Below are 12,302 nucleotides of genomic sequence, written 5' to 3' on the forward strand. Positions count from 1 at the left end.
ACTCTTAGCTCCCGCACAACTAAGAATTTTACCACAGAGTTGAGTTACAAAGTATATTGTCCCTCCACATATCCTTAGGCAGATCATGACAATATACAAGCTATTTTTTCATAACCATTGGATACAGTTAGATAAGTTGATTATTTTCAATTCCCTAGTCAATCATAGGTAGGGGAATATCTGACTAATACGCTTCAGCTTGGTCAGAAGGGCCATGGAGGTGGGGAATATCAAATCACTTCATTTCGTGATTAACAGTGGAGGTAAGCCTTTTGTTGGCAGTATCTTGTGTTAATGCATTTAATTCCATTGATAGAATCTTTGATGCCCTGGAAAATTGGATGAAATAAAATGAATGAACTACTTAAGTTTCATTTCATGGAAAAATAATATTGAGCAAAATATAATAGCTGCCATATCCATTCTTCGCCAATAACTTTCACCACTAACTTTTCATTGTCATTTTTCTCCATTAGGGGACCCTGGTAGTAGTGGGTGTTGCACCTGGCTTGTGGTTATTGTTGCCATTGGCTCTTAACAATATGCATTCATAATGATGAGGAATATGAAGTAGTTAATGTATCATTCGAAGGATAATTTATTCCCAAGGCCCATATTCTTAGTTGACCCTGTAGGGCCAACCAACCCTAGATACGTCATCAGCCCCTACATAAACCGATCTCGCCCTACATACACTACATCAAGCCCTACATATGGCCGTTTTCGGAACTAAAGGGGCTCTACTTAATGTAGGGTACTCAAACCAGCCCTACACCCAACAATTGGCGGCCAAATGTTGTCTGCTGATCACTTTGATTAACACTTTCAATGCTGACCATGTAAAACTCAAAATCGACCCCCGGTGCGGCTGTCGTTTTTTAATGCAAAACGCATGCATGGGTGCCAAAAGAGCTGGGAAAAATAATGAAAAAATTTTCTTGGCCTTAATTTGTTAGCTATGAATTTTTTTATTTATGACGTGATATCACGTCACCCGCACAGCGGGATATTAACGTGATGCGGGTTGCATACTCTCGGCTTTTTCCCCGCGCTACCGTTTTCTTTCAATTTTTTTCCTGCGCTATGTATCCAAAAAAATACGAGGAAAATAAATTTTTAATGTTCTACTGGTATCACCATTGGTATTTTGCCACTGCCATAGGGAAATTTTTGGCTAAGATAGATGTAATGCAAGTTATAAGTACAAGGAGTCGCCGTGAACAGCTGTTTGATTGTGATGGTAATTCTGCGCAAGATATTTCGGCGTATTCCTTGTACTAGTAATCCTAAGTATCGGGGTAGGGTTCTTTAATATTGAATAATTTCTACATTTTCTTCTGAAGCCACTGTTCTCGTCACAAATTCCTTTACTCGTTTCATGTTTTCAGCTCCAATTCCTTTCTTCCCATACGACCACCCGTAAGCATCAGATATTTGACAAAAATGGTTTTCACATACCATTATGTATTCCCTTCACTGCACGTGCTTGAGATGGGTGGTACTCCGCTTTCGAGATTATTTTCCGACGGTGTATTAGGGTGTCTCTTGACGTGCACCACTCCTGCCGGCTGCTCTAAGGTTGGAGGGGGTACGGAGATGAAGCGAGGGGTGATAGTAAGATTTAGTCGGTCCACTTGTAAGAACTAGGAATAACTTTTTTGGAAGTGCCATCGACACATCAAAAAGATGGGGAAGGTATGGGGATAGATTTTGCTGATACGTTTCCTTTTTGGGTCATTGGGCTATAGACTCCGTTGCCGAAATAAAAATGGATGTGGAAACAAAAATAATCAACCCATAACTTCCTCATTACTATACTCTGAAATCAATCCAATAACATATTTTTGCAATATGATGTTACCGAGTTAGAAATTAATGCATAAAAACTGGAACTAATAGTATTTGCAAGCAAACATCGTACAAGTAATCTTCATTTAGGCCACGTATCGCGGTTCTTACTACGAATACTCTGCGAAAATCTGAAAATGATGTAAATTTTTACCGCAATAATATTTTTTCATTTGGTGCATTATAATATCAATTCGAGTAAACCATTCAATAATACGTATTCCTAGGAATAGATTTGCAGCATCTATGCCCATTATTACTTACCCGATTACCGAAAGCAACGATGGCGTTTTCTTTCTAATTACACGAGGGAAAGACTAATTCCATCGTGCTTGGAAATCTCTAGTTACTTCTTATTTATGAAAGAGCCCTACTCTATTGAAAAAAGGAATCACATGACATGAAAAAATACTTATTATTATTATAAAAAAAAATTTACCCAAAACAAATTTAATACAATCGAAATGATTACCATTTTCAAATTATATATTATATACAACTACGTACAGTCATGTATGTTTTACGAATGTAGGGAATACCTCTCTCACAAATTTTATAACAATATATTTAACCTATAACACTTATGCAATATATGATACAAAAATATATAATACTATTCATGCCTTCTTATGAAAGAAAGAAAAAAACTCGGGATAGAGTAGAGGAGACCTAGCAGCCAATTTAGATATCTGCGGTCTCTTTCCTACGCCCAAGAGTGCTTGCACCGCAATATTGCAATACTTGCACCATCGATTCTTCTTTCTGCCACCTTCCTCTTGGATGAGTTCAGGGAAGTGAGATATTGATGGTAAAAGTGGCTTGGGACAAGGAATGTTGGATGGAAGAATAAAGGATCTAATGACAGAAAGACGGAATTTATAAAGGGAAATCTTTCCGGCGGGTTCACGATAAATGAAAAAGCGTGCATAGCTTTCGGGAAGGAATTATTAGGGAATCAATGGAGGAGTGAAATGAATCTAAAAGGGACGGATTTTTTTAGAGGAAATACTCAGGCTCTGAATCGTTTGGGCCGGTGTTCGGTGAAAAATGAAGGGCTTGAAGAATGCTAAGGAATCAATCACGACTCATATATTTCCGAAAGCAAAGCAGGTCAAACAAGATAGCAATGCTCCATTAGTCGGATATATTAGTTATAGGAATACCTAACTTGTGAAATATTAGGCCTATGAAGGTAAAACTCTTCATAGGTCAATTGTTTCCAATTCCTAACCTATTATTTCGGAGATTATAAGAAAGTATGTCCGTATACGAAAGAGGGTGTCTGGGAAAAGGAGACGCAAAAAACATTTGGGTCGTTGGAGAGGGGTGGAGTGTTGAGAGCTAGGTTTTCTATGAAAGTGATATTTTGAGGGGTCACTGAACTATGGGTCCACCGCAAAGGACGTTCTGATGGAGGAGGACTGACGGTATTGTTAGAGGGTTCAGGGAAAGAATAGGACAAAGGGGATGGGCCAGGGATTGACATAAAGGGATCGGGCTTAGAAGGAGGCAACGGAGTACCTGACTGGGAGGGTTCAACCTCCTCCCCACCCTCCTCCCCTCTAATTTCTAGCTCGGAGTCTTCAGAGAATGCCTGATCCCGCTCTCTTCCAGGAGCTCCCGCTATTCCTTCTTCGTGTACATTCGTCTAGAGACGGCAGAGACCTAAGAAGGAAATGTTTGTGCCTTTGCGGAGGTTTCCTCCCTCGACGTCGATGGCTGCAGGTCCTGATGGAAGGTCTAAGACTGCTGGTCATCTGCAAAAGCTGATGAATAGAGAATTTCACCTCTTTCAGGCGGCATCGACTACCGGCCAGCATGAAAAATGTTCCGTTTTACTCCTCGCTTCCGTACCTTCAGCAATAAATACATTTTATTTTTTTTGTAAAAATTCCGATAAATAACAGGATCAAAATAAACACTCTCGGTGAAATAGGCCAAAGCTGAAATGCCACAAACAGCTTCACTAATGTAAAACTATGTTTAGGAACTAAATATTCAAAATGGCGAGACAAAGAATTGAGAGCACCCATAAGCCATTGATTTCACAGTTGTCGAGAAAATAAAAGCATTTTTATAGAGCAACTCCTTAGCACTTCTTCGTCAATCCATGGGATAATGTGCAAACAGTTATTTGCAATTATAATAAGAATGTTTATAGGTGCATAATATACATATATCAACAATAAATATTATAAATAACTTACACTTTTTCCGTAAATAACTTCCTTCACTCTCGTAATATTGCCGCTTGTCGATACCCTCCCTGCTTAGGAGTTGCACTGACAAACAAAGGAAGGGTGCAAAAGTTAGAGATATTTTACGTTGCATAAATAAAATGTAATGGCATGTTCAAATTGCCTTTAAGTTTAACTAATCACAGTACTTCATGTATTAATTGAATAAAACTTATTAACATCAGACAATAAAGATTCGAAAAATACTAGGCTCGCAAGAAAAAAAAAGTAAGGATGGAAAAAATATCTATATTCTCGCTAAACATTATTAAAATAGAATTAAAAATTAATAAACACACATAATTAAGTTCCAGATAGTAAATACTTATGATTTGTAAAATAAAACTCAAATAAAATTTGTCATACTCACGCATTAATAGAAAGAAATAAAAATAATAGCATAAAATACAGGGGGGAAAATGAATGGAAATTGGCTTACCTTATGATAAAAGAAAAAATTTCTCCCGATCCTCCCAGGAAAGGTTGCTTGAAACGGCGTTCACAAATGCGCTGCTAGATCCCTGCTGAGCAACTTTGGGGGGCAAAATGTCATAATAGAACTGAACTGAGCTCTTACGGAGGGCCGGAACCCTCGGGGTACGCATGACGTGATATCACGTCATCAGCACCAAGGGATAGCGCACCATGACGTGATATCACGTCATGCCGCACTCAAGGTGTTAAAGAATCTACGTTACAATTGATATCAAGGGAGACGAGCTCACAGGAACCATTTTACAGTGCACAGCAGGCTGGCTCTTATTTTTCAGCATTGAGAAAAGTTAGGTTTTCCTAGTCTCAAAATGATCCAAATGAGGTTTATAGTCACGTGTTAAAATTTGGTTACTTAAAAATAATGGCAACCCTTTCCCCTAGGGCCCTAAGTACTGAGGACCCTCAATTGAGTTTTTTTGGGGCAGAAAAACTACTTTCCATTTGTAAAGGATGAAATTAAAGCCCTTTAGGGCCAAATTTCTGTTTGTTTTGACTAGGGAAGTGCAAGTAGCACTTTTTGATCTCGAGTCGAGTTGAAAACTACTCGCGAGTATCGAGTCGAGTCTAGTCATTTCTGGAGCAGGCAATACACCAATGCATGCCCCAACATATTCTCATTTTTCCAATCCCCTTGTGAATTTTCTATTCTGGATGTAACAAGAAAAAGATAATGAGTAATATTGACAGTAATTGTGACAGAATTAGGAGATGAATGAAAATTAATGTCTTTTGAACAGCTCCATAGGCTCAATTGACATGAATTAACCTCTGGTAGTATGCCGTCAATTCAATTTATCTACATATCCTAAACGCTAAGAAGATCCCTGTAGAAATTTACACAATTGTAAGAAAGATCATATACGTAATTAATCATTTAATATTTGATCCTTTCAAGTCCTCATGCAGGAAAACCTATTGTTCTACATCCTCAGGCAGCCCTGACGTGTCCATATAACAGTATTACTGCCTGCAGAAAATTATCTATTTTTGACCAATCTCTAAGCATTTACAATATATTGTCCATCGTAATGCAATCCACCCCCCAGGGTGCTACCCCTCACCGCAGCACCGCTGAGGTACGGCCTGCACCACATATGTATTAGACTTCCCCTCCACCCCCTCCATATTTGAGATTAAAAACAACATGTAGCAATTAATGTACGAAATATTCTCTTTATTTTAATATGAAAGTCATTAATATGAAATTCAATGATTGAGGCTCCGTAATATACAGAAGAAAACGAATGTAATGATAACTGTATTAAAATCTTGTCCATTTTTTAAGCGTCTGGGGGAGGCACGAGCCCCCAAACTCCCCCCCCCCTTAAATCAGTCTATGTATGTAAAACAATCTTGCAAATTGAAAATTTTCAGGAAAGTCATCTAATACGAGGGAATTTTGGTTGGCCACTCATAATACAGGCGGTCCTCAACTTTTGTGCACTTGACTTTCGTACAATTCATACTTTTTTACATTCCAAATTGACACCTATTATTAGACTTTCGTATACCGAATTCGGACTTTTGGACTTATGTCTGTAATTTTTTGAAATTCTTGTGGTATTTACTCCGCATCCCTATATTCACCTGTTTCATTTAGCAATGCATGCGGACAATACGATGGCATTGTTGACTTTAATTAAGGTGATTTTTTGAGAGACACACAGCTTGCTATAGGCTCCTTTATCAAGAGAAGAAGAAAGCTGTAGTCCAGCCTTCATTGGAGAGATTTTTCAAATAAGTTGACTAGATGCCAACAAACAGCTTTCAATAGAATTAATAAATAATAGTGCTTCTTTCTAATAGTGTTTTTCCTTTTGAGTGCTGTTTAATTCATTTACGACATTTATCCGAATTCCGTATGTCTTAGGAATAGGTAAGACAGGAATTTTATAATTCATTATTAAACATTTGTTAATTTAAATAAAATCTGTGCAAAAAATAAGGTATGCATATTTTGCTCTTTTGAAACGTAACCCCTAATTAGTATGGAACACTCATTATTCATTCATTCATTCATTATATATCAAACTTTTTCTGTGTTCCTTCACTGTTTTAAACCTATCAGTCTGGCCAAAGTATGGTTCGACTTTAGTACATTCAACTTTCTGACATGTTTTCAGGAACGCATTGTGTGCAAAGGTCGGGGATCGCCTGTAATACATGTGAATCTTTTTGGAGTATTTATTAAACGTTCAAAATTAAGAATAAAATGTGTACTTTATTCCTAGATCAATACATATACAATTAGTAACATTTCAGATCATGAGCACGATGTAGACACTAAAAATAACATTTTGAATCATAGACCATCTAAAATATTTAGAAGTTAATAATATTGAAAACAATAAAAGTATAACATGAAAACAGACAAGTAAAATTCACTTGATTACAGTAACTGATAACATAAAAAATTGGAATTGTAATCAGAACTGAATGAGGCAGTGTATGGACAGAGTTCTGCACAATATGTAACATTAATTACAGAGTTCAGTACAATAAAATTTATTAAATTTAAGTATATACAAGTATGTACACTTTAATATTATTAAATAATTGTGCACCGAAACAAGATGCTTTTTTTATATGACATGCATATAATTTTGAAATTTACATCTCCATTCAAACTACAGGAATAATGTCAACAACACTTTTGAATCATTACATACAAAAATTTGGAAAACATATAGTTCCATGGTCAACAGATTTCTGGTCAACATGATGATGCCTGCACAAGTTTCATCCCTTATGCAGACCACTAAATGAAGTGCCATCATGATTCTCACAGAGACTGATTTCCACTTTGTCAAAGTTCATTTTAAATACGATAATGCATTCACTTTTAATGTGTATGGTCATACGATTTATATGTGGGAGTAGATCTTCTGTGGCGCACAGTGCAGAACAGCAGCATGGATGATATTAATCCAAACAGCTGAAAGTGCAAGATTATACATTAAAGATAATCAATGCAGCTTTTGTTAACTGTTCACCTTTTCATTCCAACTAAAGTGGTTATATGTATATGAACTAATTTCTTAAATGGATTAATGCATTCAAAAATGAAAATGGAAAAATGATTGAGTTAAAAGGGAATGATATCTCTATTAACAATTTTGAATTTTTCCATAAAAGCTAATTCAAGCAATTTCGTATCAAATTGAATACAAACATTTTTGCATGGGCCTATTGTTATATATAATAATGTCCATACAACCATTAAGAGTAGTCACCAACTAAAAATGTGCACTTTTCATGTTAGAGTATGACGACCTGATAGGGTAATCAGGATTTAAATGCAGAAGCTTAAAGAGAGCCCTAAATTAAATATTCAGTTTAAAAATAATTCTGTTATTTGCCAACTATAGTTGCCAAATTGAAAAAACTGAGTGAACAAAGTGACATAAGTGAAATAATAGGGGGAAAAACCGATGTAAAAAACAATTCTTCAGAAAAACATTTTTTGTTGTGAATAATTGTTGATGAAATCTTCTGGGGTTTGGCACCCAGTAAGGTCGCTTAAGGCCAAAATTTTTTATAAGAAACTTTCTTATGGTCAGGGTTAAAACTGACTCGGAAGTCAGTCATAGCCCTGTAGAGTTTCTCATAAAAGCGTTGGTCTAAAATAGCCTTACCCAGTGCCAAACCCGAGAAGATTTTATCAATAGTATTCGCCAGGAATGTATATTACCTCTTATACCATGAGGATATCCCCATTCTGATAGCCTTTATACCACCAGTATGTTTAGTGACCCCTCCTGCATTGTATTTTTTTATTCCCATACTACCAAAACCAGCTCTACAGCCTTTTACATCAGGGTTTTCAATATGCTAACCATTTTAATGCACACGGACAACCATGTCCTGTATAGGGGGAACCTATCCAGGTGGGACTTGAGCCTGCAAAATCTTGTTAGCCAGGCGAGGACTTAACCTCATTGCCACCGAGACTGGAAAACATAAAACTCTGAACTCCAACCATGTTCATGACTGCTTAAAAATTGTAATTTGGTGGAAGAAAAGGTGTTTAGTCCATTTGTAAGCTAAAAAATCATTTTAGGTAAAAGAAATCTCCTGAATAATATGGGAAGGTTGGCAGCCCTTCTTATCTTTATCACATACCTGTATGAAAGCCACCACCAATCCTACAGTACCAACAACATGGAGACGCTGCACAAACCACATTTGCACCTGCTCGGCACAGCCTTTTGAGTACCACTCATCTGGATTTCCTGACTGCCCACAGTCTGAGGAGTGGAGAGGAGGAAAGAAAAAATTTAAAACCTTCATTAATCACGTTGATGAATTTTCAAAATTTCAATTACCAATAATAATAAGTACATATAATAATTATAAAGTCCTTACAACTGATTATATAAAATAGATAATAGAATATTAAGTGATAGTATATTTACAAAGTAATAATCATGATTAGTTGGAACAATCAAACAGATATTCTTTTACGCAATAATAATTCTTTTCCTGACAGAAAAATTTTAACTTACTTTTAAATAACACCATAAAATGATTTGCTTCAAGTGACTAGGATGTTTAATGTTAATTCTGATGTCGAATTCATGTGCAGATAACTTTGATCTGTTAGTCCTAATTGAATGATAATGTAGGTTACTGCTATTTCTAGTTTCACAATTGTGAACATCACAATTAGCCATGAACATATGAAGATTATGATGTAAAAAAGTTAAAATTGATAATCAATAAACACAGACAATGGAAAATTTTCAGTGCTTCAAAAAATGGGCTTGGAGGGGACATCAAAATGTTTTTATTGCAATAAATCTACTTGCATGTTTTTGTAAGGTATGAGGCGATAACCCCCAAAAAGTCATATTAAAATAATAATATGTACATTCTTGAGAAAATATTGAAAGTAAATAATAAACATCAACATGGAACAGTGAATAATGAGTTGAGCACCAGCTTGATGCAAAATATGACGAACTCCCCACGAGAAAATGAAAGAAATAAATGAAAATTATGATGAAAAACTCACCAGTTATATTCCTATAAATTTCAAGACAGCAGGAATTTGGGACAAATTTTTCACCACTCCAGGCATTGATATCATACCAGTCTTCATAGTTGTTGACTCCGCAACAGTGGAACTGAAATTATTTTCAATAAATATTGCATGTATAATTTTCATCAGCTAAACCACTCTGATACATGACAAACAGTAATTTTCGAAGTAATTTATTTTATTCATTAAATTAAGAATTATATGAGTGTTATTCTGAAACTAATCGTAGAGCTTCAAGAAAAAATCCCATACACATTATACCCATTTGTGCCTAAAAAATAACCTTTACTCAATTCTCAAATTATGCTTTTTCTGGTTTAACTTAAGAACTCTATGTTTAAAAAAATATTACTACTAATTACAGAATACTATCTACTAATTATATCACCGATTTGACATGATGTATAATACATCCTTGGGTACCAGAACACAAAATTGAATTTCCCCACTTCCATCATTAAACATGATATCAACACAGTACTCAAGTTCCTTAAATCCTTTCAAAATTTTCAATTTAGTGACTATTGTAAGTAATGAAATAATACCAATTTGTACAGTTTCACCACAATTAATGAGCAAAATACAGGGCACCATATTTAGGAAATTTAAATGTGTCCATCTCAAGATAAATATCTGACTGAACTCTATTTTGAACATAGACACAGCATTTTTTATGAGAGGAAATAATATTAGCTTCAAATTACTATGCAACATGAATGGTTTTCATGAATTTTCAAACCAATAGTCATTCACTTTTAATTTTGATCTTGAATATCTCAAAAACTCCCTTCAATCCAACATATGCATTATATTTATTGGTTAGATAAAATGATTAACAAAGGTACGCATTAGATTAGTCAACTTTGCATGAACTAAATCACCTGTATGTTTATTCTGGTTATTATTAGCACTGGCTTGAAATATCAAAGATATTAGCTCCCACTGCAATGTTTCAATGCATTTTATCCTCTTATGCCTAACCCTTAGTGATTAGGGAACCAGAATTAATACCCAGGTAACCTGGACTGGAAAATTACCTGGCCTATAAGTATGAATGAGATAAAATAGGGTAGTTTCCTTCATCAAAGAAAACGAAAGGCATTGATTGCGATTCGTTACCCACCATTAGTGTATTCATAATACACAAATTATTTGGTTTTAGAAATACCGGTTTAGACGAATGGCAAGGGTCAAATTTTATCCTCATTTGAAAAAGGCCAGATTGGCGCCCATGCGATTCCGCTCCACGTGACGTCACAGGGACCTAGTTTCTACACGAGAGGATAGGAGTTATACATCGTCTGAGGTTACCAATGCATGCATGAGGCACAGAGCTCAGGGAAACATGTCTTAATAATCACCTACTAAAACTGGCTAAGGTCGGAAAGTTTTCTTCGTTTGATAAGGTATTAATAAACCTTTTTTAAGCCAAGCGCTACCTTTCAGCAAGGTACTCAGCTACCCGCTGGCAGCCTGCGACGTATCAGCGCTAAGCCTCACCTCAAGGTCACCTCACCGGGCGGGAGGGGGAACCAGAAATACGACGTACGGAGATATTTCCCGGCATTCATACTTGAGCGTCGCGTTTTCGCGCGCTTGAAAATTTTCACTTTTCATTTAATCGCGAAAAATAGATATTATCATTTAAAAATCTAAAAGCGTGAAATACGTACTCCAGGAGTAATAATCTTTCGATTAAGGCAATAAAAAAATAATAGGGAACCACCCTATTGTCGTATTTATCTGAGTATAGTCCCCTTTTTTCCAAAAAGTTTTTTTTTCAAAAAAGGCCTATGGTAAAAGTAAAAGATTAAGGGATATTATAGAATATACAGGGTGTGTCCTGAAAGTAGTAGGACTGATTTTTTCCCACACACGAGGACGGTTGGGCACGAGTTTTCTCGGTTGCAGGTGGTGGAAGGGACTCTAATAAAGCGCTGCAAATGCGCGGCAGTTGGCTCTGAGCTCTTGCAGAGTGTGAATCGTATTTCTTCCGGACCTCTGTCAAGTGACCTCGTCACGGTGCGTCATGGAACGTTTAGTGGAGCAGCGTTACGCAGTGAAATTCTGCGTTAAACTCGAGAAAAGCGGCAAGGAGACCCATGAACTCATCAAGGCAGCTTACGGGGATAGTGCCATGAGCAGATCAACTGCTCAACGTTTGAATACGACCCAGAAACGAAGCTGCAAAGTGCAGAATGGCACACAGCGACATCGCCGAAACCCAAAAAGGCTCGCATGTCCAAATCGAAGCAAAAATCCATGCTCATGTGCTTCTTCGATTCGAAAGGTGTCATCCACAGTGAGTATGTGCCACCAGGGCAAACCGCTAATGCAGTTTTTACGTGCAAGTACTGGAAAGACTGCGAAAACGCATCTTCCGCGTCTGACCAGCCATCGCCGCTTCGTGGATCCTTCATCATGACAATGCGCCCACACCGCGTTCATTGTTGTTGACTACCTGGCGAAACACGGCGTGGCAACCCACCCTACAGCCCGGATATCGCCCCCCCGGGCTTCTTTCTCTTGCCCAAGCTCAAGACCCCCCTGAAAGGGCGTCACCACGGGTCGGTGGAAGTTCTCCATAAGGCCGTGACGCGTGCTGTAAAGGACATCCCGGAGTCAGCCTTCTAGGAAGCGTATGCTGCGTGGAAAACTCGCTGGCAGCGTTGTGTAGATGC

The 12,302-nt window shown here is 37.1% G+C and overlaps 1 protein-coding gene across 1 annotated transcript in view; it reads right to left on the minus strand.

Annotated features, from left to right (window-relative positions):
• Positions 1-6,781: 6,781 nt before the first annotated feature.
• The window catches only part of LOC124162063 (tetraspanin-9), a 142,975-nt gene continuing 137,454 nt past the window's right edge, over positions 6,782-12,302 (minus strand). Inside the window, exons 5-7 of the mRNA XM_046538414.1 lie at positions 9,595-9,706; positions 8,703-8,827; positions 6,782-7,515 (exon numbers count right to left, since the gene is read on the minus strand). Of these exons, the coding sequence (XP_046394370.1) occupies positions 7,423-7,515; positions 8,703-8,827; positions 9,595-9,706 (330 nt within the window). The 3' untranslated portion in view covers positions 6,782-7,422. The remainder of the gene's footprint in view (positions 7,516-8,702; positions 8,828-9,594; positions 9,707-12,302) is intronic.

The sequence above is a fragment of the Ischnura elegans genome, chromosome 7, assembly GCF_921293095.1.
Source record: "Ischnura elegans chromosome 7, ioIscEleg1.1, whole genome shotgun sequence".
NCBI lineage: Eukaryota > Metazoa > Arthropoda > Insecta > Odonata > Coenagrionidae > Ischnura > Ischnura elegans.